Here is a 19524-nt window from a genome sequence, read left to right on the forward strand (position 1 = left end):
GATCTGGAGTATGTAAGATGTCATGGAGTGGAGGGCACGTGTTGGCCCAGTCTGGAGGAATCACCCATCAGAGCAGAGGATGGCTGTCACCCTGAGCCCCTGCACTGATGGCTGTTTGCCCTCATGCCCCATACTGGGCTCCAAACGGGGACTGCAAGGACCTGGGATGAGGAATTAGTGTTGTGGCTGGGGTCCAGCTGGACACGAGGATCACAGATTGGCAAAGAGTCCAAAAGCAGCTGGCGCAGCGCTGGCAGTGCCAAGGCTTCCCAAACACCTCCAGCACACACAGAACCCACCCTGCCATCTTCCCAGCCAAGGGGATGCTGGCAAGAGGGTGCACCGTGTCCCCAAGCACTTGTCAAGCATTGGAGGTACCAGCAGTGACTTGGACCAGCCTGCTTGGCTTTCCTCAGAGTTTTCTTAACTAAGGCATGAGAATGAAACCCCAAGGAGTTCTCTCTAAAGAGTAACCTCCAGATGAAAACAGGGAAAAAAAGCCTTTAAACTACCTGGGTTTCCCTTGCTGTTCCCTTGCTTTCCAAGCACAGCACAGGATTGGAGACCAAGAGAAGATGGTTCTCAGAGCTGGGATGGAAAACTGCACACAAGGGTGGAAAATGGGAGGCTGCCACCCTCCACCACAAGGACAGGGGTGCCAGAGAGGTAGAAGGAGCTGGGAGAGAAGTTCTTCCCAGTGATGCTGTACAGCACCCTGCAGGAGAGCAGGGCAGCCTGGCATTGCTTGGGTGGAGGGTTGGCCCATGGTTTGAACCTGAATCATTCTGAGAAGGCTCTTCCAGAGCCAGGTGGCAGGTGAACAGCAGAGGTAGGGGAGGACAGAGGGACCAAGAGGGGAGTAGTTTCAGTGCATTGAAATGTGCATTGGAATTCAGATCCCCAGAGATGCCTGCTGGAACAGTAGCCTGGTGGCTACAGGAAACCTGGCTGAAATGGCCACAGGCACCTGCTGGTCCACAGGCTCAGTGTGCCCAGGACTTCATGGAATGCATGATAATCACTCTGGCAAAGCTGGGGAGTAGAGGAAGGCAATTAAAAGTGAATCAGTGGTGGCCACAGGAGCTCCCAGTTTGGGAGTACAGCCCCAGGAGCCCCCAGGGTGCTGCCAGGCTGGGGCTGGGCACACAATCCCACCTGTGTGCACAGGGATGGGAGCACAGGAGAGGAGAGGTGCAGCCCCAGAGCCCCCAGCAGTGGCAGTGCTTTCCTGCCCCACTGTCCCATTCCCTGGGCACAGGCAGGAGCAGTGCTGCACTCCTGGACCCTGCACTCCACCAGGGTTGGGTGGGGTTTTCCCTGGATGGAATGCCCTGCCACCACTGCCTGGATTCATGACATCCTACGTGACATTTGGGATGCTGAGATTTGAGGGTGCCATTGACCATTACACTGTCCTTCCTGCTGACATACCACATTCTTTTGGGAAATGGATGCTCCAAGAATATTTTCCTTTACAGACCCTGGAGCCCAAATCCTCCCTGCTCCAGTTACTTGTAAGCTTTCAAACCATTCAGCAGGATTTTAAAATGTAACGAGAGGTTTTAGATGCTTTAAAAAGGAAGTAGTGAATATTTGTAAACTACAACCAAACATATAAAACAATATTTCTTTAGTTCTAGCTAGAAAAGTAATTCTATCACCTCACAGTTCAGTTTCAGCTACATTCAGGTCTAGGAATCTCCACATTCTTATGTAATGCCTTAAAGCAGCAATAGACATCAAAACAACAAAATTAAATTTTACCAAAAATAATAAAAACAAAAAAAGATTTGGTTTCTTGATTCCGTGTTCAGTATGTAACCTGAGCAGGGTCCCTTACACCTGCTGCTACGGTTTGGGGGTTTTTGGCAGTTACTTCAAGAAGTTTTGTTTGTTTAGGAAAAGCACCAATTCACTGTAGTTCAGGTTTGCCTGCAGCTCCCCAGCAGCTGCCCGCACACTGGCTGCTCAGCAAGTGGAGACTTCCCAGCTCCAGGCTAAACAGGAATAATGCTCTGGAGGATGAGACTCCCATCTCATCAGCGATGCATAGAGCTTCGTGTGCTGGCTAATTAAAGCTTCGTGTCCATCATTTCCTATAGGAATCACTGTTAGTCCCTTTACAGAAGTTGCCCTGCCAGGTTCTTTGGTTACAGACATTCCTCGGCTCTCCCAGGCTGTCCCTGGGGAGGGACAGGCCCTGGCAGCCCGGTGGCCGTGCCCGTCCCTCTCCCACCACAGCAGCGGTGCTGTGCATCGTTACCAGAGAGACGAGGGGCGCTCCAGTTTGCTATTCACAGGCAAAGTAATCCTTGAGTGGGGAGAAGAGGTGCCGGATGACAGGGACGCTCCACGAGCCCCCCAGCAGCTTCTGGCGAGTCCCGCGGCCCATGTTGGAGACATCCGTGTAGGGCAGGGGGAAGCCAAAGATCCTGCAGAGAGAGGGCACGTGAGGCAGAGCAGGAATCCCTTCCCCTGGGCAGCCCTGCTCCCAGGCCACCCAAAGACAGTGAGCACCAGGAGTCTCCTGTGGGGAAGGGATTCAGCTCTCCAGCCCCACACAACCCGAGCAGTTCTGGCTGTGGCTTCCACCATCCCCAGTGCCCTGAACCTTGTAGGATTTTCTGGCAGGGCTCCTGTGCCTGGGCATCCAGCCTGCCTCTGCTCAGTAGCACCTCTGCATTCATTGCCCCAGGGCTACTCCATGGAGATAGGACTGAGTATCTCTGAGTCATGGGCTGGGCACTTCCCTTACAATCAGACAGATGAAAGTCCAACAGCCATTTCACATGACAAAGGCTTGGAATTGTTATTTTACTTACAAATGCCTTTAGCTCAGTGTTAACTCCAACAAATACTGGCAATTTAAATATAAGCAAGCAAAAATATTAAACCCCAGTCCTGTGTTTACTGGCCAGAAGCATCCATGATGCAAAACCTTCAGGTTCTGTCACACATATTTGGTGTGATGGACTGCTTGTAATTGGATTTATCTGCTCCCAGTCCTTCTGCTGTGTTTTGCCGTGAATTCAGGGGGTGAAGCGTGGAGCAGGGTGCACTCATGCTTTGCCACAGCAGCTGCTGGCTGTGGTGTGAGCTCCCCCACACCACCCACCACAGCCACAGCAGCCACTCAGTTCCCTCCATAAACCCACAAGCATGGCACTGACTGGGGCACAGGGCTGCCATACAGCACCCCACATCTGCCTGGGCCTGACTCCACAGGCAATCAACCTGTGCACCCCAAGCCAGACCCACCAGAGCATCCTGAGCAAGCCCAGCACTGCTCCCTCCAAAACCCTCAAGGCCAGGGCAGGGGATGCTGCTACACTTCTCCCCCACAGTCTCATCTTTGCTCATTAGTGAGTGCATTAATTATCATGTGCACATCACTGCAGGGAAGCTGCCCCATGCGGAGCTGTGGCTCCTTGCTCCCAGGAGCTGGGCTTAGAGCCAGGGAGACAAAAAAACTCGAAAGGGCACTACAAAATAAACCAAAACTACCGTGAGAGATGCAAGGACAGCAAACTGGTTACCTGTCCATCCCAGGGAGGTTGCCCCAGAAGTAACGAGCTCGGTGGGCAGCTGATATTTTGATTGCATCAATCATAACTGGGTTACACTGCAAGCCAAAAAGAGGGGAAATAAAAGTTAGAGGAAATGTTAGCTTGATTCTCTCCTGCATGAACAGCCCTTCCCACTGCACTGCAGGGACTTAAAAGTGGTCAGCAAGTCCTGAAAATGTTGTAGCTCCCACAAACCCTGTTTCACACCAGAGGACAACCTGGGTGGCCACATGAGCTCCCAGGCCATGGCAGCAGCTATTGACCATCACAGTGTGCCCAGTGCTGGTTCCCATGAACCAGGATCAGCCTTTAATGTGATTTTACACCAGTGGTTCCTGCTGACCCACAACCCATCCTGGCTACCACAGAGTTAAAACTCCTTCCCACTCCCTGACCCCCCCTCTCCCTAGAAATAACAGGCATTGCTGGGAACAGATGCTTTCTGCAATGCTGGCAAAACCCCTCCCCCAGAGGACTTGTGCTTGGGCTTGACCTGATGAAAGCCAGAGGGGAGGATCCAGAGCCAAGACTGAACTTGATTCCTTGGCATGTGCACCAGGCAGGGGGTTTTCCTGCATCAGGGCCACAGGAAACCATAGCCAGACCCTCACACCTGGCACACCCTGCACAGCCCAGCAAATGTCACCTGCTCCAAGGCCTTTCCCACAGCTGTCAGCAATCCCTACCTCCAGAAACCGGGAAATGTCCCTCTTGTCGTTGATCCTCATGGCCACCACGTTCTCAAACATCCAGAAGAAGGGTCGCTCCTCGCCTGCCTTGGGACGGGCGTAGTTGAGCAGGTGGTAGAACTCGAAGAACAGCCTGCCAGTTCCTTCTGTGGGGAAAAAGCCCAGCAGCAGGTTGGTGTGATGGTGTTTACAGGAGTCTTAGGATGAGGGAAGAGACAAGAATGTTGACTCCGTGATTCAGAAGGCTCGATTTATTATTTTATGATATATATTATATTAAAACTATACTAAAAGAACAGAAGAAAGGATTTTATCAGAAGGCTAGCTAAGAATAGAAAAGGAATGATAACAAAGGCTTGTGACTGATCAAGACACTCTGGACAGCTGGACTGTGATTGGCCATTAATTTGAAACAACTACATGAGACCAATCACAGATCTACCTGTTGCATTCTATAGCAGCAGATAATCATTGTTTACATTTTGTTCTTGAGGCCTCTCAGCTTCTCAGGAGGAAAAATCTTAAGGAAAGTATTTTTCATAAAATATGTCTGTGACAGGTTGGCACCAGCATGGACTAAGGGGCCTGGCTGCCCTCCCCAAGATGGGTATGGAGACAGCCCATCAGCAATACAGCCCGGGGCTGAACCACTACCCATATGGTGGCTCCATGGCCAAGGACCATCCCAAGGTATGCAGCCCAGCAGAGCAAAGCAGCCTTACCAAACAGAGCCTTCCTGGTTGGATTGACAAGCGAGACGTCGTCACAGGGGCTTCCACCGATGACTAGGTCAAAAGGACCCCACTCCTCAATCTACAGAGAACAAACAGTCCAGACTGTTAGGGGATGCCACAGAAATGGGTCTCTCTTCCCCATGGGGCAGGGCACAAACTCATCCCAGTGAGACTCATGTCCCCACAGTGCCCTGTCCCTTGGGCTCCCACAGCAGCAGAGCTCACATTTCTCTTGGTTATGTTCCTGACATCGCGCACGTAGGTGATGTTGCCCTCAGGCCGCACTTTGCCCGCAGCCATGGGGTTCTCACAGATCTCTGAGGCAATGTACTTCTCCACCTGGATGCCCAAGTCCTTCAGCACTGTGTACCCTGCCCACGGACAGAGGTCTGAGGTGGCACTGCTCTCTTTAGCCTCCAAGTCTCCCTCGTCAGCACCGCTCGATGTGGCCGCTCCTGGATGTCCTAGGTGGGTGTAGTTAAACAGAACTTCAGGGTGAGTCAACTTTTATTTGACCCATTCCTCCAGGCAGGTTTGCTCCCAGAAAGGAGAATGCCAGAGCTGAGTGAACTGAGCCAAACCAGTTGCCCTCAGGCACTTCAGAGTACAGGTTACTGGTGTCCCCACAGCTCTGGCTTCTCAAGGGAACCAGCCACCCCAGATCACACTTTTGGCATAGCAGGAACACCCGTGTGAGGTGCCCACACATGCCCTCCCCTCCATCCCTCCTTTCCTCTACAACCCTCTACAGCAGGAAAGGGACACCCTGCCCTCATCCCTTTTCTGATGGGCATCTCCCTGCTTTCACCCCCTACTCCCCACCATGCTTTTACAGACAAGTTTGAGTCCATGGAATGATTCATCCCCAATGCCCTGTGCTAAGAGCTGCCCAGCAGTGCTTCCCTACTGCCTCACCTGTTGTCACCCCATCGAACAACGAGAGCACTCGAATTGGTCTCCTCTTCGCTGGAGGAACTGTTGGGTAGATTTTGGGTGCAGCCTGCAATGGAGACAGCCATGAAGCCCCAGCCCTGGCAGTGTTGCATTATCCCATTAGGCTCTGAATGCAGCACCTCCACCTTCAGGAAAGCATCTGCAGGACCAAGAACCTGGCACCCTTGGAAAGGCTGGGTGAACAAGACCGAGGCAGAGGGAAGAGGAAATCCAGGTAGCTCACCCTGCCCTCAGTGACCCTCTTCCCCACATGCCAGCACACCAGGCTCCCTGCCCCAGCCCTTACATATTCCTGTCCCTTGTCACTGGTGAAGAAGTCCTGCAGGCGAGCGTTCCAGTCCTGCCGGCGCTGCAGCACGCCGCGGCTCTGCTGGGGCTGGCACATGTAGCAGTTCCAGGGCTCCTGCTCCTTCACTCTGGCTGACGTCCCTCGCCCCACCAGCACGTCCAGACACTCCACACAGAAGCACCTGCCCAAACCACAACAGCTTCTGCTTGTCACCCCAGCAACCCCTTTGGGTCACCCCAGAGTCTCCCCTGCCATGGACCAGAGCCCCCACCATTTTACAGGATATTTTTCCAGACAGTACTCTGGTTTTTAGAGCTGCTAACACAAGCTGGTGACCAAGGCATGGGTAAGTCTCCTGCCAACCTCCACAGGGCTTATTCAGGTGATACCTGGCTCAGTAAGGGTAGGTGGACTGTGTCACAATATGTTTCATGGCAGCTAACTGAGGAGAAGCGCAGTCCCTTCCCAGGCTCATGGAGGATGACCCTGCTTCCTGCAGCTCCCTGGGAATGATGCCAAGCCCTCAGCCCAGGAGCAGACATGGGGCTCACCTGCAGCAGCTGGCATTGCTGCAGAGCAGCAGCTCCTTGCCTGCGCAGCAGACGGTGCAGTAGGACTGGTACCCATCTTCATCATACATGTAGAAGTACTCCAGGAATCTATCCTAGCAAAAGGACATCGGGAGCAGAGAAGGACACAGGATCAGGAGCAGTGCTCAGACAGTGGAAAACACAGCTTTGCTCCATTCCCAGTACACACCGAGATTTTGGAGATGCAGTGTTTCAGTGTTTCAAGGTGGTGAGGACATGCTGAGGGACAGCCCCTCAGTGTGGGGGACACAGCATGGCCAGCCCCATCCTCTCCCAGGCTCCCGCTCAGCCCCAGCACAGCAGCACTTACCCTGCATGTCTGGCAGAGGCCCCCCTTGAACAGTGGGTGGAAGGTGGCCGGATTCCTCCTCCCACAAGACAAACAGCTATCTGTGGGACAGAGAGACAGAGCTGTGCTCACCCAGGGCAGGGAGCACCCAGGGCAGGGCCCCCTTACACCCCACCACAGGCTGCAGAGGCTGGAGCCGTGTCTGGATAAAGCCTGCCCTCAGAACTGCACCCAAATGGGGCAGGCCCTTGGAGCCACATCCAGATGTGGCTGTGGCTCCCATGGAGGAGCTGCTCAGCACCCCATCCACCCCGTTCCCCTGAACGCCCTGTCCCCCTAAGCACCCTTTCCCCCTCAACACCCCGTCCCCCTCAACACCCTGTTCCCCTCAGCACCCTGTTCCCCTCAGCACCCCGTCCCTCTCAGCATCTTGTCACTCTCAGCACCCTGTCCCCCTGAGCACCCTGCATTCACAGCACTTTCCCCCCTCCTACATGGTGCAGTTGAAAAGGGACCCACAAAACCCTTGCTGGGCACCCCCAGCACCTCACACCTCTTCCAAGGAGAGACAGGGCCAGTGTTTACCTTCCAGCTTCCCGCTGTTGTTTGTAATGTCAGAAACCATTTGCTCTTTATAAATTTGAAAAGAAAGAAAAAAAAGACATTATCATTCCTTGTGTTACAAAGTTTAAATGCATTCTGCTTACATGTGCCTTATTTCTTGCATTAGAACTACTCCAGCTTTGCTGAGAGATTTTGGTGCAAAGCTCCCATCCTTCTACTGATGGAGATGTTGGAGCTCAGAGTGTCAGCACATGCTCCAAGCTGGTGGGGCCCAGCCCATGTCTTGCAGTTGTGTTTGCTGGTGTCTTCTAAGGCACAAGTCAGCACCACCAGACCTTTTGCCTTCAGAAACCAGGCTCATGGCTCCCTGAGCCAAGCCCTTAGTCAGAATGGTTTCCAGTGCTCTTGGGGTGCACAGCCCAGGCCAAGCCACTCCCCAGCTCTCTGTGTTGGTTACCTCGGGTCTGGTCCTCTTCCACACGCTGCTCCTTGCTGCTGTTGCAGGGGTAGGTCTTCAGCCTCTTGGTGGGGGGACACTGTTCAAGGGACACCACCTCCTCTGTGCCATTCCTCAGCACCCCATTCTCTGCAAGGAAAAGGAACCTCCTCAAGGACAAGCCTCCAGCCTCAGGACTGGCCCAGGGCACCTCCTGCCAAGCCCTGCCAGGTCTCACCCCAGCTACAGCAGGACCTTTCCTGGTCACCTGGGTCCTCACACATAGCACAAGGCTCTGCCAGGTGTGATTTCCATGGGGCTTGGAGGGTGCATTGCTCCAGCTCTTTGCAGTGCCACTGAGGGTCACAGTGAGAAGCCCCAGGATCCCCCTGGGACTGGACTGGCATGGCCACAGCACAGGGTGAGCAGGCTCAGCCAGGGGCAGCCCACAGTGGCCACTGCCCATGCCAGCCCCCACCACCCCCCGGCAGCTGATGCCACCACCTCACCTGAGCCTTTGGGTGGCCGCAGTCCCTTGAGCCCCAGGGGCTTGAAGCCAGTGATTGCCCAGTCAATCATGGGCTTCAGCTGCTCCTCCAGAGACTCCCTGGGGCCTGTTGTAAACGTCTTCCCCGACCGGCTCCGGGCCACCTGAGGAGCATGGGCAGCAGGGGACAGGGGGACAGGGTGGTCTCTGTCAGGGGAGCAGCCCCAGGCCTCCTCCCCACCCAGCACACACACACACACACACACACACACACACACACACACGCAGGGTTTAGTGGCCCTGGGATGGTGGCAGCTGATGGATTCCCACTCTGGGCGTGCCCTTGGCCACAGCCCCGTGCCTCCATCCCTGCAGTGAGCCCATCTGTCCTCCACCAGCCCCAAAGGAGCCAGAAGCAGGGACAGCCCAGCCAAAGCTCTTTCCCAGATTCTGCTCCATGGCAAGTGCCAGGAAGAAAAGGCAGAAGAGGTGCCTGTGGGTCTGCACTTCAAAGGGCATCCTGCACTGCCCTGGGACACCTCTGGCCAGCCTGGCACTGCCCTGCTGCCATGATTCCATGATGCTGCCACGTCCAAGCCCTCACAGGGAGCCTGGCCTGGGGTTCTGGAGCTGTGAGACCTTGGAGCAGCAGCAGCTACCCCCAAACCCTCAGGATAAGCAGAGTCTGGCCCCACAGCTGCACTTGGAAACAATCTCAGCAGTGAAAGGAGGGTTTTGCTGCATCCTATCCCACTGGCCCCCCAGCCCAGCTGGCTCATCTGGCACCTCCTCACCCCTGGTGGTTACCTCCAGAGCGTGGTAAATGGCACGGCGGTAGGACACCAGCTTGTTGAACGTGGAGGAATTGAAATGCTGCCTGAAGGCCATCAGTCCCACCAGTTTGTCTGCAGAAACCTGGGAGAGAGCACCAAGATCCCAGCTGTGAGATGGGAATGCCCTGCTGGGCCATTTCCCCCCAGCACTGTGCAGTCCCCAGCTGCAGCACTGTGGCCGCAGGAGGAGCCCGGTGGCAGCTCTGCCAAGAGCAGCAGCATGACAAGGACGGGTGGGTTGCACCCTCTGCCGGCACTGCTGGTGTGACACCAGCACAGCACTTCCTCCCTCCTGCCTGCGGCGTGGGAGGGGTTGGTATCCTCCCTCGATATAGGAAATATCCTCATTGGATATTAGGAAAAGGTTCATGGCACTAGAACACACTCCCCAGGGAAGTGGTCATGGCAGGAGCCTGACAGAGCTGAAGGAATGTTTGGATGACACTCTTAGGCATATAGTGGGATTTTATGGCTGTCCTGTGCAGGGAAGGAGTGTGACTCAAAGATCCTTGTGGGTCCCTTCCAACTCAGGATGCCCTGATTCTGTGAGGGGCTCTGAGGGGACATCCCTCCCCAGGCAGGGAGTGACAGGGAAAGCTCTGGAGCATGGACAAAACGCTGTGAAGTGGCCAGACAGATGTCCCCATGTCTGGATGCTGTCACCAACCTACCAGTGATTAGTTACAGACACCAGAGCCATGAGAACCTGCCAGGGCCTGGCCATGTTTAACACTGGGAGGGGAGGCCTGGGCAGCTGCAGGAGCACATCCACCCCCCACTGCCAGCCTCGGGAGTGGGGCAGAAACGTGCAGGGAGGGTGTTTTGGGCTGGGCCAAAACAGAGTCCAAGTTCTCTCTTACCTCAGAGAACTTCCCGTCTCCAAACCACTGCACCCAGCGCATGCCCGACACCGCCTGGCGCTTGGCCGTGGCTCTGTGGGACACGACGATTGCAGGCCACCAGGAAAAACCTTTGATCTTCCCCCAGACAAGCTCCCCAATTCCAAACTCCTTCCCATCCTGAAAGCACAACACAACAGATCAGCCAAAACTCCCCATTTTGTCTGGGAAGTTATGCAGGAGAGCCCTGGAGCACAGGGGACAGCCCTGGTGTGTCACCATGTGTGTCACACACATAGAACCTCAGTGCAGTGATCTCCAAAAACTGCAAGCCCTCCCTCAAGCACAAGGCCAAGCCATTCCCCCCTGGCAGCACCATATCCCAGCCCTGATCCATGCTGAAGCTTGGTGGGGAGGCCTGTGTGTGCCAGCCCATGCTGAGCCCGTGCCTGGCACACGGCGTGATGCGTGCTCTGTCCTGCACAGCCCACCTGGCACCGGCCCCGTGCGTGTCCACTCCTGCCTGCCCTGCCAGGGTCTCTGCAAACACACCAAGGCTGTTCCCTGTGTGCCCTCCTTGGCACAGAACAGCCTCTTCACAGGGCTCACAGCTCAGCCTGTGTTGTGTGGCTGCACCCCAGGGAGAGGACACCCACCCACCCTCCTCTTGTGCCTGCTGGGGAGAGCAGGACATGTGGCAGAGCAAAAAAACAGAAGGAAAAAACGAGTCAAGAATTGTGATGTGACCAGTCACAGGCCACACTGGGTGCTGTGCACAGCAAGGAACCTCACACGGAGAAAAGTCACCTCTCTGCCTGCAGAGCCCTCCTTCCCAGCTTTGTTCTGCAATTACGTACTTAATTATGCAGCAAGATGCAATTGCCCAATTCCTGCAAGTCTGGGGCCCTGCCCTGCGGCCCGCAGGCACCAAATCCTGCTCTGCAGCCCCAGCAGCTTCAGTTCTCTCCAGCATCCCCGACAGAAATGTTTTCTGCACATGCAAGTGCCTGTCTGAGCAGGGCACAGCACACTCATGTGTGTCTCGGGGGGCCCACGTGTGGCACCAGTGGCAGCTTGGCAGGGCTGGTCCCCAAAGCATCCAAGCCTGATGGATGGAGACAGCCTGGCACCACCAGGCATGCAGGGAAGGGTGGGCAGGAGGAACAGCACTGAGGTGTCCAAGTTAGTTTTGGGACAAGTCACAGAGGTTCATCCTTGCCCCACACCACCCTGGGTGCAGGAGCAGAGCTCAGCCCCTCTGTACCTGGTACTCCAGTGCCATGCCCATGTCTCTGCTCTCTGCCTCCTCGGCCCCCAGGTCAGCAGAGCTGTTCTGGCCCTCCTGGGAGCTGCTCCCCGAGAGTGTGCTGCTGCTCTGGGATGAGTCCTGCGAGTCCTCCTCCGTCAGGTCGATGGTCATGGGCGTGGGTACGGCAGAGCGACGCCTGGAGCTCTGCATGGCAGAGGCAGGGGAGTGTGAGTGCAGCAGGGAGAGGGACAGGGGGAGCAGAGACCTGCCCCACATCACCACCATTCCCCACATCACCCCAGCCCTGCAGTGGGGATCGGAGAGGGGGAGCCAGGGACCCCAGCCCTGCAGTGGGGATCGGAGAGGGGGAGCCAGGGAGTGAGGGCACCACTGCAAACATTAATAGAGAGCCTTTAATGGGGGCATCTGCACCATTTGCTCTGCTTTTACCTGACAGACCCAGAGCAAATGGTGCACCACTGCCCCCTCCCATTTTGCTGTCCCAAATCCACCCCAGGGCACTCAATGCACCAAGTTTATAGCAGAGGCAAAATACAGCACAAACACACCCCTTCACAGGGGAAACTGAGGCACAGGGAGGCTGCACCATCTCTGAAGACACCTGACCAGGGCACAGCAGCAGGGCAGGTCCCTGGAGCCCAAGGGGAGCCCCAGGGGAGCCCTGGCCCTGGCAGACCCTCACCCGCACGGGCGTTGGCAGCTCCCTGAGAGGCTCCACGCTGCGGGCTGGGTCCTTGAGCCGCGTCTCCTGCCGGGTCCGCCCTGCCTGCAACAGGAGGCACAGGGTGGGCACCTGCCTGAGGCTGCTCTGCCCCCCAGCCCTGCCCCAGGGCTGCACCTGCTACCCAAACACCCTGCCACAGTCTGTGCCTCATGGGGCTGAGCACCACAGGCCGTGCCCTGGGGAAGGTGAGAGGAGACAGATGGATGCTGGAGCTGCCTTGTGCTGAGCCCCTTTGGGCAACTTTGTGCTCCACAGCATCTCTGCAAGGCTCAGGAGCCCCACTGCTGCAGCCCACTGCACCCAGCATGACAAAGAGCAGGAGCCACAGCTGGGAGGACTGGGATGCTGGGAGAAGCACAGACCGTGGCAGAGCACCCATCCCAGGCATGGACCCATTACACACCCTGGATGCCCTCACACGCCCATGGGAGCTCTTCCCACAGCAGCACCCAGGGCAGCCTTTCCCTGGTGGTCAGAGTTACAGTCCAGCCCAGACCTGCTGCCTGCACCCAGCATAGCAGAGATTCAAAATTAAATGAGATTTTGCACTGAAGAGCCCCCAAACTAAACAGTGGGAAAGATCAATTTTCACCCACTGGATTTATGGCTCTTTCTTTTGGAAGCTGCCTCATCTCAGGCAGATCTCCAACCTTGGGGTTTAATTCTAACTCAAAACAATAAAGCTAGAAGGCAAAAATGCTTCCAGACCCTGGAGGTTTGTCAACCTAATCAACAAAAGAGGGTGGGTGAAATTGGGGTCCAGCTCACCCCAACAGTGGGAGCCATGAGATGCTTCAGAGTTTCAATACAGCCAAGACTTTAAAGAAAATATCAGCACATTTTATTAGGCTGCTGCAACATGCAATGGGCATTGCTGCATCCCACACCACCCCCTCCTACTGCTGTATCATGAGAAGCAGGAATTTAAAAATTAAAACATTACGCTGTGGGTATTGCATTCATCACTGGACTGCTCCTCTGGCACTGAGCACTAGAGAAGCTCAGAGGGAAAGAGATGAAGATCCTGGCACCAGATACCACCCAAAAACACAGCCCCCAAAAAGCACCCTCGGTGTTCACTTACCCTCTGCACTGGCAGATCCAGTGGCCAGGCCAGGTCGTCCTTGGAGAGGTCTCCATTGCTGTCCTTCTCCTTCTTCAGGGGCAGCAGCCCCAGGCCCCTGGAACCTGAGCAGAGCCAAGACAGAGCAGCCTCAGGCTCTGCAAGCCCACCTGCCCCTGCATGCACCAGCCTCTCACTGCTCCCATATCACAAACTGGAGACACCAAAAGCTCATCTAAGAGAAACGTGGCTGGGGGCAGAGACAAGTGGCATCCCCAGGGCTCCCACTGTGGCATCACAGCCCCAGATCACCCACCTGTCCCTAAAACTGGGAGGGACTAGCACCAAGCATGAGGACATTCTTATGTACTCCCTGGGTCCTGAAAGCTCAGAGGCACAAGGAGGCCACAAGCCAGCTCTCCCAGGCTTGTCACCAGGTCATTTAAAGCAGGACCTTGTGATCCAAGAGGTGGGATTTGGGAACCCTGACTGGAGAATCCCAGGAGCATCAATGCAGCCCCTCAGGCTGCAGGGGCTCCCCTGCTTTCCTCACTCCATGGGGGTTAAACTATTGAGGGGCAGAGGCAGCATCCCAGTGTGGCACCCATTCCCACAACCACAGCATGGCCTGGGTGTGCTCCTGGATCACAGAAATCCAGTGGAGTCATGGGGGACTCTGGGCACAGAGCAAGGCCTGGGACAGAGGCTGTGACATCCCAACCGGGTGCACCCTGGAGTACTCTGGGCTCAGTGTGTGACCCTCACCTGGAGTGCTGGGCTTCCCATTGGCCTCCAGGACAACGCCAGGTGCTTTGTCCCCATTGATGAGGATCAGCTTTGCCCTACAGTCTGCCTCATCCTGCCCGTGGCTCTTCTCCTTTTTTATGGTTGCCTGTAGAAGCCAGAATGGAAAGGAAAGTCAGCTGTGCAAGGAAGCCCTGGGGAGGGCAGAGCAGACAGAGTTGAGATCCTTGAGCCAGCTTTAAGTTTGTGCCCTTAGCAGAGAGGTCTGACTGGAGATGCAACTAAAGTCCTGGGAAATAAACAGCACTTGCACATAAATGTGGTGGCCCTAAAGGTCAACCAGCTCCATCTAAAAAAGCTCCCAGATGCAGCCCACTTATCCTTAGGGAACACCAGGTTTTGCCCCAACATCTGTATGCTGGTTCGGAGCTGCCCCAGCCCGCTCTGACAGACCCTGTCTGGAGGAGAGCTGCACTTCCAGACAGGGCCACCCTGAAACCAGGGGCCAGCCCACCCCCGGGGCCAGCCCACCCCTGGGCCACCAGCCTCCTGTGTTCCAGCTGCCCAGCACGCCCAGAGGTGGGTGGGCTGTTCCTCAGCAGCAGGACAGGCAGGCACAGCCTGCCATGGGGGGCAAAGTCCTGGAGCCTGCATTAAACTCTCTCTGTAAGAGACAAAACTCCTCCTGCCCCTGCTCCTGGCCTCAGCTGCCCTGCCCCAGGGTGAAGGGGCAGAGCAGGGGGCTGAGCATGCTGGCAGCCCCTGCCCTGATGCCCCTGCAGAGCTGGGGCTCTGCTGCCTTCCCTTGGGTGCCCTCCTTGGCTCCTGTTTCCTGAAGTGGAAGCTCCCAGCCCTCCCAGAGGCACTCGGATGCCATGAACTGCTGCCTCACTGCCGGGCTATGGGTCTGTGCTGCAACTTGCCCCTCCAGTCATTTCAGCAGCACAGTCATTTCAGCAGCACGTAACTCAAGAGCTGAGAAGCTTGCAGGGCTTTGCCTACCTACAGCCCTGTTAGGAAGCCAAAGGAACACCCCCCTCAGCCCCAGAGACCCCAGAGAGACCCCAGCTCCAGCCCACCACCCCTTCTGTGTCACTCTCACTCTGCATTGCCTCCAACCACTGCCCTAACAATTGAGATTTCTGCTTTGAAATCATCTGTCAGCACCTCCGACAAACAAAGACCAGTTGGAGTTTGATGTTTTGGACGCAGAGGGCAGAGTTAAAAACCTGGTAACACTCAAACACAAAGGAAAGCAGGTGTCCAGCACCCACCTCCACAGTGAGAAACCTCAGTGCACACACTGCCTCCCCCCTGGACAAAGGGAGGAGGAGAGGAACGGCACCAGACACTGCAAATCCCCCACAGCTGTGTGCAGAAATCCCTGTGCTGCAGCACATCTGCTCCAGACCCAGCAAACAATTCCTGGGAGCTGCCCAGACTCGCCGCCTGCCCCCGGCCCAGGCGGATGGTCCCACATGGCCCCGGATGCTCCAGGATGCAGAATCCACCACGGCACAGCACAGCCAGGTCAGGGCCAGCTCCTCCTGCTCTGCTCCCCCTCCCCAGCCCGCAGTGCTGCAGAGCAGCAGCAGCCAGGCCTGGCAGCAATGCTGCCACCAAAACCAGCAAAACTCACCAAAAAGTGAATGTCCCTTGGGAATCCCTACAGGGAGGCTGCCCTCCCAGCATGAGGGTGATCTGAACCACAGAGTACAAGGAGAAGGAGCTGCATGAGGCAGGTAAGATTCAGGGAGGACAGAAGCAGGCAAGGATATCTCCCAGCCCTCCCAAACATCTGCACCCACAAAACTCCACTGGGACTCTCAGACGACCTCTGCATTCATTCCTTTGTCAGGAACCTGAGTCCAGGAAGTTCAAACTTGCACTTCAAAATGGCTTTTCCTTCCTCAGCCCCAGACTGCCTTATGCCCAGCACACCAGGCAAGGGAGTGCTGTCAGCCCAGCACTGGGGAGGTGAAGGGCTGAGGTGACAGTGACCAGGTCTTGCCAGGACTGAACACCTGACGGCCCAAGCTCAGCTTTGCTTAGGGAGCTCCCACATGGCCTTTATTCCAGTTATAAAGTGGGTAAAAAAGGGTTATCCCTTTGGAAGGAACTGCTTGCTAGCAGAGCAGAGAGCCACAGGTCACAGCTCTGTGCGTCCATGGCACGGCCACAGGCCCTGCCGTGAGCTCAGGCACGTCAGCTCCCTGCTTGATTCCCTGCTTGCTCAGTGCCCTTCTCAGCTGCACTGCCCAGGATCGACTGAGGACATCACCACCATCCTCTGACGGGAAAGGGAACAGCAGACCGGGAAAGGGAACAGCAGACCGTGGCATTAACTGCTCATTAAAGTGCCTCTCCCAAAATCCTGAACCTATGCAGCACGACTGCAATTCCCACCCCTTCTCCTGCTGTTTGCACCAAGTGCTGAAGGCACAGGAGCCCATCCTGCTGCCCAGTGACCACCCAGGGTCCCCTGCAGGAGCCACATCCTTGTGAGCTCAGCCCCTCCTGCTCCTGAGGAAGGCTTGGCTCTTTGTCCTCGCCTCCCCTCGCAAAAACACAGCAGCATGTGCACTCAGGGCATTAATAATCAGAAACAGAGCACTGCCCTCGCATGGGCTGGCTCAAGAGAGACCAACCCTGCCGTGTTTGCACTGTCCAGTGCCCTGCAAACACAGTCATGCACTCCATGTGGAGATGGGAATCCATGAGGAGGCAAATAATGCACAATTCCAGCTCCATGGCCCAAAGCTCCCCCAGAGCCCGGCACCAGCAGCAGCCCCGGCACTGCCTGGTGACCAGGACGTGCCCTGCAGCCAAATCCCACCCGAGAAGACAATGAACCCGCTGACTCCACAGCCCGCCCTCATTTTGCAATACCAGCTTCTTTAAGATTTGCCAAACTGGTTAAAGACCATGCCACAGCATTAACTGCTTAGAGAGAATTCTGGTCCCTGCCTGGCCACGACTGCTGGCCACGCTGGGGCGGGCAGAGCAGGCAGAGTGGGCAGGATGGCTGGGCTCACCTGGCAGAGAGGGCAGGGTGGGCAGGGCTCACCTGGCCGGGCCGTGCTCTGGACTGGACCCCTGCCCCTGCTCCCGGGGCTGCTCCTCCAGCCCGGCCCAGGCTGGTTTCAGTTTTCCTTGCTGAGAAAAGAGGCCGCCCTGTTATCAGGTGCATGTCCCCAGGAGGTGGGGAGGTTTCGGACTTTGCCTCCAGACAGGGGCATGCATATCAAAAGGCTGGAGGGAAGCTTTACCCATGGCTGGGATGGAGCCATCGCCCAAGCCCTGTTTGAATAACAAAAAGAAATAAAGGACCCTAATGGCCGGGCTGGCTCTGGGCTGTGGTGCACACTAATGGCCTTTAAAAGTCTCCCCAAACCGAACATTTCCCTCTAATCCTGGGAAGAAAGGAGTTGCTGGGTTGGCAGTTCCGTAAGAAAGGCGTCGATTTCGCAGATGTGCTCGTTGGGAAGGGCAGGGGGCGAAGGGCAGGCTCCCCCTGCCCGCTTCCTGTGCCTGGCCTCTCTGCTCTCCCGCTCCGGCACTTCCCTCCATTTCCCCCGGTTTCCTCCTGCCCCGCTCCGCTCCCCCCGCAGCCCCCGGCGCCCACCCCGGCTCTCCCCGCTGCCTCGCAGCAAAGCTGGGTTAAAGAAAAGAAACAAAACACGAACCGGCCCCTCCTCTCCCAGCGCAGACCAGGCTGGAGACGTCTCCCGGACAGCCACCATCCCCGCCAACCGCTGCGGCAGCGGCTCCGGGCTCTTTACCATGTTCATCCCGCTGGGATCCCGCCGAGCCCCGCGGCCTGGGGCAGGGGCTGCGGGCAGGGCTGGAGGCTCGGGGGGCTCGGGGGGCTCTGGTGCACAGGTGAGGCCCGCTCGGAGGTGGCCAGGCTTCTGTCCGGAGTCGTCACCGCTTCATTCTCCTCCTGAACAAGAGGACCAAAGATGACAATGACACCTCGCTTGTCCCCATGGCCGTCCGTCCAGCCCCAGAGGTGGGGCTGGGATACCCGGCCTCACTCCTCCTCAGCTGATTAAAAATTTGGAAACTGAGGCAGGAAAGGAGAGTACCAGTACTGCTGAGGGCAGCACTGTCCAGCCATCCCCTCCTTGCCCTCTCCCGTTCCGAGGGAGGTCGTTGCAGGACCACCACTCGCCCCAGGACCAGCTCTCGCCCACTCGCCCAGGGGTCCCCCCGCGCTCCCCTCTCCGGCCTGCCTGGGACCTGTGCCCCACGCTGGGGCCACGCCGAAGAGTTCATTCCTGCCTCTTCGCTGGTCTCCCCTCCCCGGAGGCTCCCCGCGGGCTCGGCAGCAGGCGGATGCCAGCACAGCCCTCCGGTCGATACCTGCTCCGGCCACCCCGTCCCTCCGGATCGGCCGCGGGGAGGCTTCGCGCCCGAAGCGCCGCCGGGAACCTCTTTTCCTGCCAATAGAAAGGGAAGATGCGCTGTCAGACACCCGACCGAGAACCGAAAACAAAGGTGTTCGGCCCGGGGCAGCAGCGCCACCGTGCCCCGGTACCCCCGGCAGCTCCGCACGGTGCCCCCGGCCTGGAGGCGGCGCTGCCCGGGACGATGGAGCCGGGCAGGGGACCCCGGCCCCCCCGAGCCACCGCTCGCCGTACCGCGAGGGGACCCTCCCGCCGCAGTCCTGGCTCAGCCCGGCCCGGCCCCGCGGGTCGCGGGGGTCCCGCACCGGCCCCGCCGTGACAGTGTCGGGACGCGCCCCCGGGGCTTCCGCGGGAAACTCCCAAAGCTGCAACGGGACCGGAGGGGTGGGCGGGACCAGGGGGACTTAGGGGACCATGCCCGAAGCTGTGGGAGCTGTGATCCCTACAACACGCCCCAGAGCCGAGTGCCGGCAACAAGTGGCCGTCGGGCCCACCACCCCCTGCCGCCTGTCCCAGCCCGCGGGGCGAAGCCGCGAGTCCCCGATTACCGGGCACCGGGGCCGCCAGACCGGCCGGGGCGCTCCCGCCCGGCGCTCCGGTGCGCCCGGTGCCGCCTTCCCCTCCCGCCTCATTGTCCCCCGCCACGGCCGCGGACAACAAAGCCGCCCACGAGGATGTGCCACGGCTCCGGCTCGCAGGCTCCGGTGCCCCGGTCCAGCGCTCACCTGCGCCGCGGCGGGACGCGCCGTCCAGCGGGGCCGCGCCGCCGCTCGCCGCTGCCCGCGCCCCGGCCGGCCCCCGACAGCCCCGCGCTCCGATTACATGGCGTTTTAACCCTGCCCGTGCTGGGCAGCCCCTCCTCCTCCTCCTCCTCCTCCTCCTTCGCCGCCCCATGGCGGGGGAGGGGAGCGCGGGGCCCGCAGCACCACCGCACCCGCCGGGCCCCCCAAGCCCATCGGGGTCCCGCATTCCCCCAGGGCCCTCGTCCCTCGGCGCGCCACATCCTCCCCGCCGTGACTCCGCACCCCCCGGTGCCCCAATGTG

The 19524-nt window shown here is 57.7% G+C and overlaps 1 protein-coding gene across 1 annotated transcript; it reads right to left on the minus strand.

Moving 5' to 3' along the window:
• Positions 1–2290: 2290 nt before the first annotated feature.
• DNMT3B (DNA methyltransferase 3 beta) lies at positions 2291–17862 on the minus strand. The gene is made up of 19 exons (XM_058814744.1): positions 17758–17862; positions 14093–14219; positions 13349–13452; positions 12223–12306; positions 11535–11723; positions 10292–10450; positions 9406–9513; positions 8621–8762; positions 8133–8261; positions 7697–7741; positions 7133–7212; positions 6784–6896; positions 6230–6413; positions 5905–5989; positions 5215–5453; positions 4978–5068; positions 4253–4401; positions 3537–3622; positions 2291–2432 (listed from the first exon to the last, which is right to left on the minus strand). Exons 1-19 carry the CDS (start codon positions 17860–17862, stop codon positions 2291–2293), a joined length of 2361 nt encoding a protein of 786 aa, XP_058670727.1.
• Between the last annotated feature and the right edge of the window lie 1662 nt (positions 17863–19524).

The sequence above is a fragment of the Ammospiza caudacuta genome, chromosome 15, assembly GCF_027887145.1.
Source record: "Ammospiza caudacuta isolate bAmmCau1 chromosome 15, bAmmCau1.pri, whole genome shotgun sequence".
Lineage (NCBI taxonomy): Eukaryota > Metazoa > Chordata > Aves > Passeriformes > Passerellidae > Ammospiza > Ammospiza caudacuta.

Bases quoted from the DNA above. Each gene is read 5' to 3' on its own strand.
- DNMT3B (XM_058814744.1), bottom strand. From the start codon at position 17,862: ATGAACATGGTAAAGAGCCCGGAGCCGCTGCCGCAGCGGTTGGCGGGG. The intron at 10,451-11,534 runs GTACAGAGGGGC...TTGTGCTTTCAG, and splicing joins GCATGGCACTGGAGTACCAG to GATGGGAAGGAGTTTGGAAT. The intron at 5,454-5,904 runs GTGAGGCAGTAG...ACACCCACCTAG, and splicing joins GTTCGATGGGGTGACAACAG to GACATCCAGGAGCGGCCACA.